The 19,483-nt window shown below is 44.6% G+C and overlaps 1 protein-coding gene across 26 annotated transcripts in view; it reads right to left on the bottom strand.

Annotated features, from left to right (window-relative positions):
* Positions 1–19,483, bottom strand: part of Clasp1 (cytoplasmic linker associated protein 1) — a 209,264-nt gene that overhangs the window by 80,121 nt on the left and 109,660 nt on the right. For 15 of the 26 annotated variants that reach the window (XM_029477051.1, XM_029477074.1, XM_029477060.1 and 12 more), the window contains exons 13-20: positions 18,762–18,897; positions 17,772–17,842; positions 17,221–17,280; positions 15,566–15,643; positions 13,466–13,633; positions 12,830–12,879; positions 12,087–12,257; positions 589–696 (exon numbers count right to left, since the gene is read on the bottom strand). In XM_029477051.1, coding sequence (XP_029332911.1) covers positions 589–696; positions 12,087–12,257; positions 12,830–12,879; positions 13,466–13,633; positions 15,566–15,643; positions 17,221–17,280; positions 17,772–17,842; positions 18,762–18,897 — 842 coding nt within the window. Of the gene's footprint in view, positions 1–588; positions 697–9,725; positions 9,750–10,229; positions 10,278–12,086; positions 12,258–12,829; positions 12,880–13,465; positions 13,634–15,565; positions 15,644–17,220; positions 17,281–17,771; positions 17,843–18,761; positions 18,898–19,483 lie in introns of all 26 variants that reach the window. The other 11 variants (XM_029477049.1, XM_029477071.1, XM_029477080.1 and 8 more) reach the window with 2 other exon arrangements.

Below are 19,483 nucleotides of genomic sequence, written 5' to 3'. Positions count from 1 at the left end.
AGGAAATCATACTGTAAAGACAGATTACATAACAGGTACGTTTTGACTTGAAACACTTCAGGATAGGGAGTCAAAAAGTGTATTTTAATGTTTAACGCTATCAACATGTGTGTTGTATGTTCCTGTGTGTGCATGTGTGTATGAAGGCCAGAAAAGGATGTCTGATAACTTCTTCAACCACTACCTTCTTTTTTTCAGACAGGGCCTTTCTCTGGGACCTGCAGCTCACTACTTAGATTCTATCACTTGACCAGCAAGCCAAAGGGATCCAGCTGTCCCTATCTCCCTGGCTCCAGGATTACAGATTTGTGTCAGTACACCTATTTTTATGTAGGGACTGTTAATCCAAGCTCAGGTCCTCAAGTACTTTATAGACAGAGCCGTTTCCCTAGCCCATGAAACAGGAATCTCCTAGAAAGGACATCAAAACATTCTGGAACGTTCCATCTTTTAAGCCTACCTAGCAGTGAGACTGCTTAGAGTGTCTCAGAGCCACTGGTGTCAGTAGAGACACTGAAGCCTGTCCGGCTGTGGGATGGGCTACTGAAGGAAGCTAAGGTGACAAAGGCATTAAGATGCACTGCTTACGCTGAGACTGTGAAACCACTTTGGCGCGACTGCGGCCCCGACTGTCGGAGGGTGTGGAGGCAACATTGGTGGTGCTCCCCGAGCTCTGCCGTCTCGTGCGGATCCGACCTGGAGAATACAGCAGAGACAGTGTTTCCATAACGTCTTTATCCAGAGTGACCTACCTGAGAACCCACACCACAAGCACAGGGCACTGATGAGGCTGACCACACAGAGAGCGGGGCCTTCTGTCAGCCAGCTCCCATGAGAGTTAGACACCAGTGTGGCCCCAATAGGATGAGCAGCGATAAATGTGGTTTCGAATTCTCCACACTGGTTCTCTGGATTCAAGGAGGCACAAAATGCCCTCCACAAGCCAACTAGAAGTGAACACAACTGGCCCCTTCCCAGCAGCAGATGAAGGTGGCAGAGGAGGATTACAGAAACAAGCCTGAATTGAAGGAGGTTCCAGAAAGTACAGCATTGGGCTGGAGGGGAGACCAAAACCAGTGACTTTCAGTAAAGCTTTAACAGACAATATGAGCTAGGTATGATGGCACACACCTGTGATCCGAGCACCTGGGAGGTAGGCAAGAGGCTAAGAAGGAACTCAAGGCTGCCACTCTTGGCTATACAGTTTGTTGAGGCCAGCCTGGGCTACATTTACTACTGGACATTTACTAAAATGTGGCCTTGTTTATGCTACTGAAAACTATGATCTCTGTAAAATCAAAATTCTCACAGCAATGTACAGACAAGAAAGAACAAAGCAGGCCGAGAAGTCTGTCCGGTGTCACAGCTGGGCTAGGTGAATGCCCAAGGCCAGCTGGCTGGTCCCAAGTGACTCTGGTTTCTCTTAGTCACTCATCAAAACCAAGTAGGTGAACAGGAAAAACGAACACGAAAAATCAATCAAGTTTGAAGTATTTCTAGGTATTTTTCATTTTAAAGCAGAACAAAATACTTTGGTCTCACACGTAACTTTTTTTTTGTTTTTGTTGGGTTGTTTTTTTTTTTGTGAACACCTATAGCCACGAAGCTAGATAATAAAAGCCCTTTTGAAGGTCTCCTCCCTCCCCAGCATTTGGTGACATGGTACTAAGACCAGTGTCCAGAATTTTTTCAAAATCCCTATTTTTATAGATTAATACATTTACATGATCAAGAAATATATGCCATTATTTTGCATATTTAAAATCAAAATTATAATGGTTTAAAAATTATAAAATATATTGCTTTACTCAATAACTTATTTATGAGTATACCTGTGGAACAGATTTTTCAAATGGGCCAAGGAGATTTTTTTTTCAATCTTTTCCATATAACTAATTCTCAAATTTCCTTAACGTTTTTCTTATGAATTTATAATACCTCTTTTTCAGAACTCTTCTTCAGTTTTTATACTCAGGCAAAGGTGCTTTATTTTAATTACAAATAGCATTTAGTAGGTTTTAACATCTAATGTATCATTCACATATTCGTGTACAAGAGTGCATGTACACACATACACACAGATGTTTTAGATAGGACCTTACTATACAGCCCATTTCTGGACCTGGCATTTCTGTAGTCCAGACTAGCAACAAACTCTCAGCAATCCTCTTGCTTCAACCTCCCAAGTCCTGGGATTTACAGTCATGTGCCACCACACCTGGCTTTTAATCTTTACATTTTGATCTTACATTTAGGACTTTTGCTAGACTTTTCATGTTGGGATTAGGGTATAACTCAGACTGTACAGGCAAGGTTTGGGGTGCACTTACACACATGCACACACACACTCTCCACACACATGCGCACACACACAAAATACTCTCTTGTCTTTTTCCAGTAGAGCTGCCCTTTGTTGGCCAGTGAAGATGCAGGCTTGTGTATTCTGCTTTGTCCTGCAGTCCTGACAGTGAATGCCCACAGGCTCCAGAGTTCAGCCCATGATGGTGGTGCAGCCAGCCCTACAGCCTTTCACTTAGACCTTGCCTTCGCTGGTGTCTGGAGCTGGGTGACTGCATTGCTTACTTGGGAATGGCAATGTGGTCTCAGGCAGGAGGATCATTTTGGCTAATAAATTCTATGTATTTCACTCACTAAAAAAAATTTAATTGATTTCTTCTCAACACCATTGAGTAGTTATTCTATATTCACCAACAGACCCAAGTTCTTAAGGGTTCATTCTTTGTGTGTTATCTTTCTCTGATGCTTCACCCCGCAGTACCTTCAGCCTGACATCTCAGATCTGGCTGATACAATTTTTGGAAAGTCTAAAGAAAGATCCAAAAGTGGCTTCTTCTGTGGAAGTTCAGTGCACTCACAGGCTGCAAACACCAACGACTTAATCCTGAGGAAGGAAGCTCAGCTTCATGTGTACACAGAGCTCGTTATAAAGGAGGAAGGCACTGAGACAACGATGAGGCCATCTGAAGGTAAGTTTCCCATGTCTACCTTTTCATGGACATATGGCCCCTTGTCAGTGCTGGTTGGCTTCAGGCTAGTGCCTTGCACCTTTAGTGAACTCAAAGACCTAACACAGGTCTCTAGGACTCACACGCTTTGCTATATAGGAGAAGTCTGAAAGGTCATTTCTTGGTTTTGAACTGTCCTTACTTTTTAGGGAAGCAGCTACATGGTCTGAAAGGCGTCTGGTGTGCTGCGTCCAGGTGTCTACTTCATGGGAAGGGGACTGGTTTTTACTTTAATTAGTTGGCAGCTTTAAGTGCCTGGATATGTTTTAAAGAAAAGACAGGGAATGTTTTGTGGTCTTCAAGAGAATTACAAGCTACTACACAAACACAGAAAACCATGAGAACACACTTTAGCTGTGTACTATGACTAAATGGCAGACAGCACAGGAGTGAAAGATGAGGCAAAACCAGCCTAAGTGAGTAATAAAAATAACTAAACAACTGCATAACAGTGCAGGAAAACTGCAGACTTAGACAGAGGGCCCAGGAATACACTAAACATACACAGACACACACAGACACACGCAGACACACACTAACAATGAACAAAAAGGGGAAAGCAAGAAATTTAGGAAGAGTAAAGCCTTCAGCTTTCAGGGAATCCAGGAAGAATATTCTGAATTCAAGCATGTTAACACTACTAAGGATTCTTATTCAGTCATACCTCTTTTTTAATTTTTTTCCTTTTTCATTCTGGAAAAAAACCCTAAAACTGTGGTCTAGATCCAAGTTACAGGCACAGTGCTGAACAATCAATTCAGCCCAAGGCCCAGCCCCTTACCCTGTGGCCCTATAACTAACTGTGGGGACTGTAAGAAGACTGAGCAGCAAAAAGTTGATCACTAGTCAACTCAAAACCTGAATTCAAAGTCAAACAGGTCCTGACATTCTGGCGGCTCACTTGGATTTATCTCACTGTGGTGCACCATATGTCATGAGCAGTGACATTGTTGTTGGCTTTTGTGGTTGTTGTTGTTGTTGTTGGGTTTTAAGGCACAAACTTTTCTGCTCTTACAGAGACATCAGAAAGGTGAAGATTTCTTACATGTTCTTATCATCATCTCTCATGTAAGAATCACTTGAAGAGTGTGGATGAGACTGTCTGATTTTAAAGATGGGTGTTTGACTTGTTGACTTGAGTTTGCTCAATGAATATCAACTTGGGTCAGGACAGAGTCTGAAATGGCCCCAGACATACTTATGCCTTCCTGTACTGTGGAAAGTGGTGATCTGAGCACCAATCGCCCGAAACATCAACCAAGTCTGGGAAGTGTTGACAACTATTCAGATCATTCTTTACATAAAAACAAAGAAGCCATTTGTCTCAGTTGTATACTCATTTGTAATAATGCATATTAATAAATGGTAAAACTGTTTATATGCCCAAGAATTGTTTTGAAGTGAAATTCTTTTTGCCTTACAGTACCTGTCTGATCTGCATCCTTACTGCGGATGCTATACCTGCAGGGCAGGGGCTGGATATTCATCCTTGGGTAAAAGGAGTAAGAAATAGTAATGTCAGGACCCTTGGCCTAAGGCAGTTAGAATACCAAGAACCAGTCTTGTTGCACCAAGGTTGTTTCAAAGTTCCTAGGCTTGTACAAAAGTCAGTCTTCTAAGTCCATCTCAGTTCTCTCTGCACCGGGCCATCCCAGCAAGCTCAACTGTTTACCTCTAGCTCGCTGGAACACAATGAAACCAGCCTCCATTCCTGTATATCTGCCTCTCAACAGAGCTAGAATCTCAGAACTTGATTCTCTGTCAGTTTTGCTACCTATCACTTCTACCCTCAAAAGTACAGTTTTCTTCATGGCTATTTTTTTAAAAAATGTACATTTTTTACTTTATAAATAGACCTATTTTGATTTGTAAAGAAGGGCCCAATTATTTAAATTCAGAGTTTTTAGATAAATAAATAATAATACCAAATGGTTACTCCACAGCAAAATAAAACTAAAATTTAAGTTCTTTTTCCTAGATGACAGGATGAAGCTATGTAACTTTTATAATATAATCTAAATTAAATTCACCAAAAGTTAAACAAACATAGGTGTGTGTGTGTGTGTGTTGTTTAGGTACATGTGAATGTGTGTATAGGCATGTGGAAGCCTGGGCTTGACACTGAGTGTCTTCCTCAATTTCTTTATTACACACTGAGATAGGGTCTCTCAAATGAACCCAGAATCGCTGATTCAGTTAGTCTATCTAGGAAGCTAGATCTAGGCATGCCCTGTCCTTCTTCCAAGAGTTAGATTTACAGGCAAGCTACCACGTCCAGATGACTTTTTGTATGTATGTATGTATGTATGTATGTATGTATATATGCATGTATGTATGTATGCTGAAGATCTGAATTCTGGTCCTCACATTTGCATGCTAACTGCTTTACTCAATGTGTCACCTCCCCATGCCCTAACATGACCTTTGACTTCAACTTAATAACACTATTATCTATTCAATGCAACAATGAGTTGTCTATACTCACAGGCTACTGAGACATTGTAACTTTTCATTAGAAATCATTTGTTTTAGGGACAATCATTTATTTGGGGAATAATGCCTAGACACATTATCTTTTCTTAAAGCATTCAAGTATATCCATTCCCTCAGCATACACATAATCACCTTCATAAGCACCATGGCAGACAGCATCCAAACCCCTAAGCCCCCCCCCCCCCACACACACACACTGAGTATACGGATAGCACACTGACAGGCAGCCAAAAGACGACACTACAGACTGGTTCTTTTCAGAATTGACTCTTGTGACCACTTCCTGAGTGCTGAGATTACAGGCACAGGGCACCACACCTGGACTGACTTTCATGTTGGTTGCTGTTTTGAGACAGGTCTCTCTCTACAGCATGAGCTGGCCCCGGGCTTGCTGCATTCCTTTCCTCAGCCTCTCAGGTGCTTGAACTATAGGCACTGGGCCACACCCAGTTTGGCTCTTTTTGTCCAGACATTAGAGATTGTAAATTATTTAATAGACTTATTTTTAAAGACTGTTAAAGGTTCACAGCTAGGAGAGTAAAGTGGTTGCCCCCCTATACAAAGGTTCTGGGACCATTCTTTTTACTGCTGAAAGAAGGGAAGAGGCACAATGACTTTAAAAAGACAGAAAGCTAAGACAGAGGTTTCAGCTGATAAGAGTGTTTACCCAGCCAGGCATGAAGACCAGAGTCTGGATTCCCATCACTCACAAAAAGTCAGGCAGGCAAGATGGCCACTTGTGAATCCAGAGCTTGGCAGACAAACACAGGATCCCCAGGGTAAGCTGGATAGCTAGACTAGACAGAACTGGAGATCTCTGGGTTCAGCTAGAGACCCTATCTTAATAAACAAATTGGAGAGTAAATGAGAAAGATGTCAACTAGTGGGCAGCAACACACACACACACACACACACACACGTGTACCCTCACACATGTGAATATACAAAGAATAAGAAAAAAGAGGAGGAAGAAGAGGAAGAAGAGGAGAAAGAGGAGAAGAAAAGATGATGATAAAGGAAGGAAGGAAGGAAGGAAGGAAGGAAGGAAGGAAGGAAGGAAGGAAGGAAGGAAGGCAGGCAGGCAGGCTCTAATGAGAAATCCTAATAAGGGCACAAAGTGGTATTGCTGCATTAGCCTCCCCACCCCCATCCCATCCTCAAGACAGGACCGTATTACATAGCCCTAGGTGACATGGAACTTAACTATATAGAGCAGGCTAGCCTAGAACTCCCAAAGATCTACTTGCCTCTGCCTTTTGCGTGCTGGGATCAAAAGCACACCGTTCATGCACAGCTAATGGCTTTTCTTACTATCACTGGCAGTTTGCTTTACCATCACCAGCTCTCTAGTCTCACAAGGCAAACAACAGAATAGAGGCAGCTTGTCTGCATGGAGACATCTGTCCTGTCGTGGTCCGTCATGACAAAGAACTGAGGCTACCCTGGCACAGACACTATCCTCCCGTCTTGTAAAGTTCTCTACTGTCTCATTCTCATTTTCTAAAGACACAACATTCCATCATTTCTCCTACCTGAAGGAAACCAGAAAGTGATTTAGCATCTTGTCCAGTAAATGAATGGCCAATTTAACTTTGCTTGGGACACTACAACTGATTTTTAAAAAGAAAAAAAAAGAGGAGAGAAGGGTAAAGAATTCTTAGTGGTTGACTAATAAGTGACTAATAAGTGGTTGAACAATAGGTTGACTGTCCTATATAATGTATTCTGAGAAAATATACTTTCCATTTTGTGTAAACTGTTTGTGATGGCTTGAATGAGAAATGGCCCTCATAGCTGGTATATTCAAACACATGGTCCCCAGTTAGTGGTGCTATTTGGGGAGCTTATGTGGTGCCTTGCTGGAGGAAGTCCATCACTGAGGGCGAGCTCTGAGGACTCACTGCCACACTCAACTTCCAGTTAACTCTCCCCAGTTCCCTGCCCAAGCTTCCTGCTACTGTGTGCTGCTGTGACTCCTCTGCTACCATGGACTCTTCCTCTGGAAGACTGCCTGCTGCCATACCTCTTCCATCATGGTGGACTCTCACTCTGGATCAAAAGCCCAAATAAATAACCCTCCCTCCATCACTCCCTTCCTTTCTTCTTTCCTTCCTTCCTTCCTTCCTTCCTTCCTTCCTTCCTTCCTTCCTTCCTTCCTTCCTTCCTTCCTTCCTCTTTTCTTTCCTTCCCTTTTTATTACAGCAATAGAAAAGTAACTATCACATCTTCTATTCTAGTTTTCCATTTCCCTTCCATTGAGGTCAAGGAAACAAATAGTATTGCTTGTTGGAGAACCAGAAACAAAAGTACTACTATCAGCTGAACAAGGCAATAATTACCCCGGGTCATAACTACATCCAGCTAGGGCCTTCGGCAAACCCATATAAAAGCCACAGATGGGTAGAAATTTATTGACTGTCTTTTCATTTCATAAAGCTGTCCAACTTTGGGCAACACCAGTGAGACTTCTTTTAAATTTGGGTTCTCTAGATCCTTCCAACTTAATCAGCATCTTCAGAGAAAATCTCCAGGACATCCATCTGTCTTTCTTTCTTGTAAGCATCCATGTAATTCTTATGATGAGACATGTCTGAAAAACATGAATCTTGTGACCATGTTCTATTCCTTTGCCTGGTGAGATGCTATCCACCATGGCTGACAATCTGAGAGGAATCCCAGGGCCACAGGACCTAGTCTCATGAGTCATCCTCTCACCTCTGTGTTCTTGAGCAAATACAAAAAATAAGTGTAACTTAAAACTTCTCAATCTCTTTCTCTCCTTTTCCTTTCTGACTTCTGAGAACCTAGACTCTGGCCTCAGCAACAGAATGGCGAAGGATTTAGCTCAGTTCGGAAAGTGCTGGCTCAGCATGCTCAAAACTCTGAGCTTCATTTCCAGCACTGATACATCTGACTGTGGTGATGCGCACCTCAGCCTAACTCCAGAGGAGAATCAGACTTTACGGTCATCCTTAGCTAGAGAGAGAGGTGGAGGCCTGTGTGGGCCAGACAAGACCCTATCTCCAAACAAAAGTATACGTAAGAAATACTGTGCTGGGATTGGGGAGATGGCTTAGTGGCTAAAATGCTTGCCACACAGTATGAGTGTGATGCTTCCTGGGGATTCCACATAGTGGAAGGACAGAACTGACTTTCTCGAAAAGTGTCCTTCACTCACACCACAGCAAACAGACCTGCACTCATACACACACAATAATACACTTTAAAACTATAAAGAGCTACCCTGCCCAAACCTTGCCTCTTTTACATGGTAGCCACTTCACAACTATGAACTAACAAGGCTGTTCTTGATTGCTGGAGGCATTATCTGGAGGGCTGGGAGGTGTAGACAACATCTCAAGTAGGCAGCACTGCTCTAAATTAAACCGTTGAAGCATTATCCTGTTTTCTACGCAGGAATTTTGGGAAAGGATAATGTTGCCTAACAGTTGCTAAGCTAAGGTCAGTGCACACTATATTGGCTATGTCTCAAGTTCAAAGACCAAGGTGAGGACTGAGCAAGAGCTTCTTAGCCTAAATTGTGGATCAGGGATGTGGACATGGCCATTTCTCTCCATGGTGCGGACTGCAGAACTCAGCAGAGAAGAGTATCACCACGCGGCTGGTAGGAAGATCAGTGGACACAAATGAATAAACAGGGGCATGGGACACTGACACAAATAAAAACAATAATTTGGCAGTGTTCTTCATAGGAGAGTAAAATACTATTTAAAAATGTCTTTGTAGCTCATCAGAAAACTTCACCAATGCAGAATGTGGGTACTTGACCAGAAATTTACTTTCAGACAGAAAAGATGAGCCCGAGAGGCCCACGGAGCACCAAAAAAAAAAAAAAAAAAAGAGAGAGTGCAGCTCAGGTGGGGGCTTCATGAGCAACAAACCCCAAGTGAGCAACATACAAAGTGATGTTGAATATTCCTCCCAGTGTGGCCTCAGCACGGTCACCACCCACAGCACACTTCAGTGCCCTGATTCACCGGAACAAAGGTCAAACAAGAAAGGGGAAGAAAACTGAGGCAGAGGGAAGGCAAGAAGCCCCTGGAGACAGAATGAAGAAGAGGGTAAGGACAGCGTGCAACACATCATGCAGGGACCTCAGTGAGGACAAGTGGGCACTGGGCAGCACTCGGTGGGAACAGAGGACCAGAGAGACACACACCTCAATCACAGAAACAAACCGCTTACCCTCCGCTTTAGTGGTAGTACCGTCTTTAAGCCAATTAAAAAACAAGGGAGGGGACAACAGGGAACAGTTAGTAACATTCAGAAAATTAAAAAGCAGAATGTTATTAGCTACTAAAAAAGCAAAATGTACACTTTAAAACAAAGCCAAAAAGGAAACCGAGTTCAGAAGCAGGGCAGAGTGGGAAGCCAGCTAAGGGGCCTCACCAGGAGCCAGCTCAGCCCGGAGTAACACAGTTTGCCTTTGGAAAGCAAAACAGAACAGTGACACACATTTGTGTCACAGTCGACAGCATGACTCACAGTCTCTGGTTTGCCAATTGTATCATCCTTGGGAAAGTTCCCCTTCCCTGAAAGTTCTAGCAGGAGGAGGGGTGTAGAGGAGCCACTAAAAGTTCAGGTTCCAAGGAGTAACCCCAAGAGCAGAACCCAGTGAGAAGAGCTAGAGGCTGCAGCAAGGCCTATCCCAACTACTCGCCCAGCAGCAGCAGCTGTTGCACTTAGTACCTGCATCCAGGCCTACGTACTCCAAGTCTTCCCTCATGTGTCTGGACTCTAGAAGTTTGGAAAAGGGTTATCAGCTTTAATGCTATACTTTTCAAGGCAAGTGTCTTGTCACTCTAAGTAGGACCTGGGCACAGTCTCAGAACTACGTGCCACTTCACTCTTTGCTGAAGTAGCATGTGGGGGTGGGACAAAACCAAGGAAACTAAAGGTAGAATTCTTATGGGGAAGGGAGAGAATAGTCAATGCCGCAGTCTTGTCTGGAGAGGCAACTGTGCTTAGAGAATGTCCTCAGCGATTCCAAAGGGTTCTTTATCTGTCACCAGACCAAACTCCTGGGCCTCTCATCAGCACTGAGGGAATCTACGGAGGCCTGAACTAAACACCACATATGTATACAAGTAAGTACTCACCCTAGAGTCTCTCAAGGCTGGCATGAAAACAGGCAGGCAATGCTAACTAAAAACAATAAAGGGGAGCCAGGTATATCTGTGGGAAACAGAGGCAAGCCATCTCTGAGTTAGAGGCCAGTCTGGTCTACATAGTGAGTTCCAGGCTACCCAGGGTTATACAGTGGGACCCTGTCTCCAAAACAAAAATAAAACTAAATAATCAAAAATCAAAAGTAAAAGTGGATCAAAAGTATTGACACCCTGGTAAATACTTAGATCTAACTTGTTCACCACAGGAAGGAACACCTGAGGCTTCTTCCTTGACCACAAAGTACAAAGCAACACCTTGGTACTTGTACATTAATGGAACAGTAGTTACCACGAGGAAGAAGAGAGCCCTTACTAAGCCTCTTTTCGAGAGAATGTCTGAGATCAGGGGAACAGGACTGCCTGAACATATGGTTCCAGGACATACATCTCTCGGTTAGTAGTGCTCTTACTTCAGCTCTTTCTGCGACCTTGCAGGGTGATCACTTACAAAGGACCTTCATGTAATCTCACCGATCCTCAACCACGTGCCTGAGTCAGATGGCTACCTCTCCATGAGGTCACTGGCAGAGAGACAGACTCCGAGCTTGCACAGCCTGCCCATGGTGGCAGTGAACAAGTGGTACTGTTTCTGTCCTGTCCTGTCTGCATGCTTCCAATCTCAAAGCACTTCAGAAGATTAGCTTTACAGTGACCTTGAAATACTCTAGTGGGCATGTGAGTGACCCAGTCCTAGTGTTATGATTTAAGCTAAGTCCTCAGATTTGGGGGTGAATGACTAACTTGGTATTTACAAAAATACAATGAAATACATCACTAGCCTGACACAGAAAAGGTCTTCAGTGCTGGCGTGACAGGCTGAGTAATGTAACCTATCATTATCTTAGATATCAAAAATTTGGAAAGTAATTAGAAACAATTTTGGGGAGCAGTGTGTGGGCAGTATGTAGTGTAGAACACCTACACAGTTGTGCTTACGGTGGTTAAAGGTTCATTATATTCACTTAGAATCTTCCTGTCACCCTCATTCTAAGAGACAGTCAACCACAACAACCCTAAAGGCCCACTGAGCCATCTTGTTCAGCTCCCACCAGCAGGGGAGGGGGAAAGCCAGTGCTGGCAATATGGCCAGTGGCTTGGGTATGGGCAGGACTTGCTATAGGAAAAAGGACATGAGGACCACACAGCCTGCAAGCACATGTCTTTACAGGTCAGGCTGATACTCCAGAGAAAAGGGACATTGGACATGACACTGGACAACGGGTCGCTAGGAACCATCTTTGAGAGTAGTTACTTATGCTTTAGAACACCCTCAAGAGTGAAGCTGCCCTCAACTGTAGAGGGAAGCTCTGTGTAAGCTCTGTACTCTGCTCAGAGGCCAGGGTCATGGGGACAGCAGGACGGGAGGGAGCCTGGTTACCTAAGGATGCGTAGGACCCTGGAGGCAATGCTGCTGCAGAGCTGAAGGCGGTGGATCCTGAGGATGAGGAGACTTTGGATTTGGCACTGGCTGCTGCGTTCACATCAATATCACTCCGAGATCGCTGGAGAGATCCTGTCGTCGACATGGATTTTGTACTAACTGTAGAGCCTTTAATGGAGAAGCAAGAGAAGTCAGGAAGCACTGGCCATACTGCGACATACGGCTGCTCTGCTTTTCTTAGAACTAAATATGTTGGTACCCACAGGAGGGAGGAGGCGCTCACTGCCCCAGAGATGGGATTACAGAAAACCAGTGACTTTGCCTGAGTGTATCTACTGCTCCATTGTTCTAATAATGGAAAACTATAGGTCTAAAGCTATGGTTGACACATGAAATAAAATGTGTGTCACCACCTAGCTACACCCTATCTGGAAACACACCCTTTTCCAGCTTCTGATAGCTAATGAACTGCTGCCTGCCTCTCTACATTATGTGAGGCAAGGAGCAAAAGGACTCATGGCCGCACAGAGGCAGGGAGAGAAGAGAAGCCAGAGCCAGATTTCTGTCTAGCCATCCTGACAGTTAAACAACTGGCCCTAGTGCAGGGGAGCCCAGAGCAGATGTTAGGGTGGCGCATCACTGAGGAGAGCCGGGAGCAGGCCACAGCTTCCTGTCGCTGAACACAGTCTCAGGAGATGAGCAGCCCACCCAGGCCTCCCACCCGTAATTCTGGGACTTACCTCTGGATGCAGTGCTGCCAGTGGGACTTCTTTTGGCTGAAAGAGGCCGGCTGCAAAATGCATGCACATGTGTGTCACCAAAAGTATGCTTTATCTGCAGACACACAACTACAACAGCAAAGTGTACCCGTGAAGAATGAATGCAAGGTCTTCAGAAGGATTCAGGCAATTCATTATTTTACCCACCCCACATGTGACAGAGTGTTAACAATATGTTTGGGATGTCTGACCTTTCAAACAAAACAAACAATAATGGGGCAGAGGTCAGACGTGAAGGGCAGACATACTCTTAGGTTAAGTCCCATGTCTTGGACGTCTTCTCTTTCCAAACCTGTCTCTGGGCAACACTTATATCTTCTTGAGGACTCCATGATAAATTAATATATACAGCTCACAGTACTCTATAACTCACTACGCTATTTAAAACTGTGGCAGAAAAGGAAAAGAGTCTGGGGCAGAGTCCAAGGCTAAGTTTCTCACCTCCTGAGCAGTATCCTAGTAGAAGCAGAATATACCTTGACCTCTGGGGAGCGTGAGCAGGTACTCGGCTGAAAGCACAGCTGTAGAGTGTGTCTGAGCAAGCAAACCTTTACCTACACAACACTGCCATATGGCCAACAAAGCCAAGGCCCTTACTTGAGACTCTCTTGAGAGCTGGAAGAGGATCGGTCTGACTGGGGCAGAGACACGATGCTGTCCGAGTTCTTCAAGTGGGACTGTAGGGCCTTCTGATAGGAGGACTCCAAAGTGTGGTACAGGTGTTCTGCTTCTCGGCTGAAGTGACTGTGGAAACCCCAGTAGCATCTAGGGAAAGGACAAGCCCCAGATCTAGTCAGAGGACCCTGCTGAGCTTGAGGACACCACACAGCATCTTTGAGGATCTGAGGCCTCCACTTAACCTGCTAAGAGCAGTGATGGGGCACGAGGCTGGAGAATAAAGGCGGCATCGGACAAATCCTGGCACTAAAACTTACAGCTTAAATAAGTTACGCTTTTATTTGTTAGTGTGTGGGTGGGATGGAGGTGTCTGTGGGGTTTGGTTCTCTCCTTCCACTGCAGAGGTTCCAGGAATTGATTTAGTCGGAGGCTAGGAGGCACTTGCATTTACTGGCTGACCCTTCCTGTTCCTCACCAGCTGTTTGATGCTGGAGAAGTTACATAACTTCTCAGTACCCACCCCAGTCTCATTTATAAAACAGGAATTTAAAGGTTCTAACTCGCAAGGCCGGGAAACGTGGGGAAGACAGAGCCCAAGCTATCACAACCACACCGAGAGTACAGAACGGACTCGTCAGTGGCATCTTTTATCAATGCAGCTAGACATTCCTCAGTTTGAGATACTTGAAACCGACTTAAGAATACAAATAAAAGAAAAATGGAAAATTCTCCGAGCTTCTTGAAATCTGTATTGCATCATGATTAGAGGACGAGAACACAATACAAGGAAACAGCAGCAGGGGAGGACCACTGACACTCTGACCCCGAGCGGCCTGCAGCAACTAGAAATTATTTAACTCTACCAAGCAGGAACTACCCAAGATGGGAGCAGAGTTATGAGGAGCTCAGAAGAAAGAAAAACAAGGCCAGAAGATATAGCTCAATGAGTAAAGACGCTTGCTGCCAAGCCTGAAGATCTGAGTTCAAACCCTGGGATCCACATGGTAGGAGCCCTCTGACCTCCACATACAAGCTCTGGTACACACACTGCCCTAACATGAGAACATGAGGGCACACATACAGATAAACAAATGCCAGGAATTAATTTTCACCTAAGTAAACTATAGTGCTAAGTTTAAAAAAGCAGTTTGTAACCTGTGTCAACTTGAAGAGCTGGTCAGCTGTGACTGCACAGAAGAGACCACAGGAGCAAAAGAGGAAGTCATTGTCTTTTCGACCTGTGTAGCTGCTGAGCAGGGGATGGACCCAGGGTCTCGGACATGAGTAAGTATCCTACCACTAGGCTATATTATCAGCACCATGCTTTATTTTTACTGATTCTTTGTAATGGTTCAGGAGACCAAATGAAGGCCCTTACATGCTAGACAGGCTTTCTTCTACTAAGCTACATCCCAAGCTTCAAGTTAGTAGGTCTTTTTTTTTTTTCAAAGATTTATTTATTTATTATATGTAGCTGTCTTCAGACACCCCAGAAGAAAGCATCAGATTTCATTACAGATGGTTGTGAGCCACCACATGGTTGCTGGGGTTTGAACTCAGGACCTTCAGAAGAGCAGTCAGTGCTCTTAACCACTGAGCTATCTCTCCAGTACCAAGTAAGTAGGTCTTAACATCAAACTTCCTATAAAGCCTCCTGGCAAATGATCTTCAGGGACATAGTCATGTGACTGAAGCACTTTCAGTTTCACTGGGAGTCTGAAAGTGGGCACTATTACCATGACAACCCAGGCATCAGTCAATCCAGCTCCTGCTCCCACGATTCATGTTTGATAAGAAATGACCACGTCACGCTTTCAAACATGAGGGCATGAAGAGAATACCCTGTGGCTGTCATCTCCCGAGACAAAGTGGTAATGAACATTGGGCTGCATGGCTGACTCATGAGACAATGAAAACAAGTGTCCCACTGTCAACCCCAGCCCGAGTTATATTCAGTTGCACTTAGGCAACCACCTAAAGAGCAAAACAGCAGAAACTCTTCTGAAGTCACATGGAACAAGACTGCCTCGAGGCGATCCACACAGCGGGTCTGAATCAGCTGGTTCCACAGAAACTTACTTCCTGGCTTCTATTCTTGCTTCAGAATCAGCATCGTGTATTCCTTTCTTTATTGTTTCAGCTAATACTGATATATGTCTGCACATTTAGGAAAGAGAACAAAACAGTCATTCATCATACAATTTCATGTGGGTGAAAACCAGTTTGTGAATCAAGTTCTAAACAGCAATGTGGATCTGACAGCTTCACCCAAAAGTTAGTCAGGTAACATCGCTTAGAGGCTAAGAGGCCCACCCCACCCATGTACCCCCAAGGTCCCCTTTCATGTCCCCACCCCACTCTCACAGAAGGATTTGGATAGCACAACTACCTTCTAAGTGTGTGAGCCCCAGAGATGCTCTGCAGCTCATGCTCCCCTGCAACCTGAGCCTCCCGTTAGTTAACACAATGTGCCTACTGCTTATCCCTCTGCCTTATTAAGAGAGAGCAAAGCCTAACATAGACAGGAGGACTCAAAGACGTCCAGTGAAAAAAGTGGCCATCGATGTGGATGCAAAAGGAGATCTCCTTAAACAGTGAAGACAAACTTTCCAAAACTACCGTTTCCGTCTACATGGCTAACAAACACCAGACCTTTCAGACTCCTGTTCTTTTCTCAGTTGGTGGGCAGCCTCGATTCTCAAAGCCAGTGCTGCTGATCAGAATTTTGCTTGGGAGTTCAGACTGAGTCTTAGTCTTAATTTCTATAATCACTCAGATGAATTCTCTAGCATCAACTATCACTCTGATGAAAAATGGTTAACAAACTACGACACCCATTCAAAACGTAGTCCAGCACTACTGTCTACTGTGTCCAAACACAGATGCTCAGGAATCTAAAATTGACAGGAACTATGAAAGTCAAAGAAAACGCATAGGCAGGTGATTGTGAGCATCTGACACAATGCTACTTGCTACTTTTAAATTCTGATATATAAAAGTAGTTGGCTGTGCCGGGCATGGTGGCGCACGCCTTTAATCCCAGCACTCGGGAGGCAGAGGCAGGCGGATTTCTGAGTTCGAGGCCAGCCTGATCTACAAAGTGAGCTCCAGGACAGTCAGGGCTATACAGAGAAACCCTGTCTCGAAAAGCCAAAAAAAAAAGTAGTTGGCTGCAAGCCTCAATAAAGACAACTGCTGACCAACAACAGACGGAATAAGAAAACCTCTCAAGAGAATGGAATTCCCACAAAGTATCTAGATGAGGGCAGCTCTAGACCCGCACTAAGTTGAAGAACAGAACCTGCACTAATACTGCCCCCTACTGGCATAATCACAATAGTGCATACCACCAGCTAAGGCCATACTGATTTTGTTTTTCCTAAGGCATGGTCACTAGCCCAAGCGGGCCTTAAACTCTCAATGTAGCTGAAGATGATTTTAAACTTTTGATACTGGATTATAGGCCCAGTTGATTTGAGGTGGAATGGAGTCAGGACTTCTTACATGCTATGCAAGCACCTACCAACCGAGCTACACAAGCTATGCCACACAGTATCTGGAAGGATGATACTCCCTGAAGCTTCTCAGGTATGAAGTGGCTCAGATCGGCAAAAACTACAGTCACTTAGCAAATGCTTAGGTTCCTTCCTTATACAGGAAGGGGCCGACCTCTTGCTCAGGCACTCAACCCTAAGACTCAGTCCAGAGAACAGTTCAGAATCACAGGAGCTCACCTTTCTAGTGAATGTGTCTGCCATTCTTGTAAAAGCAAATCTAAAAATTCAAAACAGCGCCTGGAGTGTGGTAAGAAAGAAAGGGAACTTAGTAATATATCTGTTGGTGAAAATAATTTTTTTTGCTTAAATCAACCAGTTTACCTTTTGAGTAGGTAAATTTCATTTAATGGGGAAAGACAGAAAATGTGGGGCAAAGAAGAACCAGAATTAACTAAAAGACTAGGTCAGCAAAGTGGTACTGAGGGACGAACGGATGCACACACAATTTATAAACTCTTTAAAATTTTGTAAAGACCTTAATATTTGAGAAGGTTGAATTGTAACTGTAGCGTGTGTGCGACACGGGACAACTTTTGAAAGTCTCAGGGATGAAACCCATCAAGCCATCTTGCCAGCCAGAAAATAAAAGTGATCTTGGCTCAAGAAGCAGTCAGCAGTGATCTTACCAGCAACTTCAGTGTGAAATTCTAACCGTGGGAGGAGGCTGGTGTCCCTCCTGTTTAGACACTTGCAAGACTATAAAGAAGCCCTCCCCTGCGCAGGCTTACCTTCTGACGGCGACAGACTTAGAGGTACAGTTGCTGGTTATGACAGGGATCAGCCGAGGGATGTGGGTGTGCTGAGGAGAGGAGAGGAGACAGATGAGCACTTGGAACACAGCCCAGAGCCAGTGCAACAGGAGCCTCTCCCTCACAAGCAGACCTCACAGCACGTGGACATTCAGTCTAAAATGTCAGCGTTAAAGAAGGAAACCCAACGCCCTGACATGTCACACAGGCCACTACAGGACTGACAGAGCCAGGAGAGCCAAAGGCACACAGCATGGGTCATTCAGGGCAGTCTGAGATAGGAGGCCACCGCAGCGGAAACATACAATGGTCTTGGGTTTACTATTACAAGTAAGGGCAAGCAAAAACAGTGATATTAACAAATTATCCTGAGTAACCGGTGGGGACTGAGCACATTCTGCTAATTCATTTAGTTACTTATTTGTTCCAGCTCGTGACCTCTCTCTCCCTCCTCTCCCCCTCCCTCTCCCCCTCTATGTTGGCACAGGTGCAGAAGTCAGAAGGTAGCTTGTGGGTCCTGAGGATTGAACTCAGGTCCTCGGGCTTGGTGGGAAGCAGCTTGACAGCTTTCATCCACACCAGTTTCAGGATCTGCCCATGCATGAGGATTATTAGTACTGGGTTGGCTGCTCACACTGCAGTAAGGGCTACACAACGCAAGTGAGAAGACTGCTGAGCTTCAGGTACATGGCAACCATACATACAAACAACTAAAATGGAAGCGGGGTGAGAGAAAGACCAGAAGTGGTGGAGGGAGGCAAAAGCCAGATGCTCTGGACAGCCAAGAACTTAGAGCCAATGGCAGGTGAGTGAAGAGGTGGCTCTCAGTACCAGTGTGCCAGCACACACGACACATCACAGACCCTGCAGCATGCACAGAGTGGGACACACCCCTGACAGGAGCGCCTGTTATGTCCCATCAGTGCCTCCCACTCTCCTCTTTCATGGGTGTCCCCATAACACACTTACCCGAATGATTAGCCTAACAGCTACAACACCAGAAGTAGCCATAATTTTGGCACTGTTCGGGATTAAATTAAAGATAGTTGGCATAATGGCTTCGGCTCCATGATCAAACTTATTTCCCAGAACTGATGACAGGTGCCTGCAACAAGAAAGGACTGGCTATAGTCACATCCTCACACACAGGGAAGCACAGAGCCTCTCAGCATGGGACAGCTTTCCATCACAGTTCTCTAGGGATAAAAGACAAGGGTCCAAGACACCTCGAAAATAGACTTAAAATGTACAAGTAGAAAATTTGGCAAAGCCATCAGCCAACAAATTTCTTTTAATAATTCTCACAGAAGTATTAAAAGAACAAAAATAAAACCAGCAAGAACAAAGATGAACTAAAAACATTAAGCATGAACCCAACACTTGCCCCCACCACCTCCCGCTTATTTTATTTTTGTTTTACATATAAAACATGATGCTTTAGTATCTGCCTACCCTAAAACGCTATACAGTCACAATGCTGGCCAGGTGTTGTGGCTACTGAGCTAACATCCTGGGCTACATCTCCTTCTCCCTCTGATCTGAGTACTGACTGAGGGTTCTGCATTTGCTCTACCACTAACCACCCACAGCCCTGCATGCCCACCACTGCTCGAGCTCCACCAGAACACAAGTGTGCTAATACACACTGTATCCTGTAAGCAAAAATCATGAAAAAAAATCTCATGAATGCT

This window comes from Mus caroli, chromosome 1, assembly GCF_900094665.2.
Source record: "Mus caroli chromosome 1, CAROLI_EIJ_v1.1, whole genome shotgun sequence".
Classification (NCBI taxonomy): Eukaryota; Metazoa; Chordata; class Mammalia; order Rodentia; family Muridae; genus Mus; species Mus caroli.
Note: the sequence above shows the minus strand (reverse complement) of the source record. Positions and strands in the feature narration are given on the sequence as shown.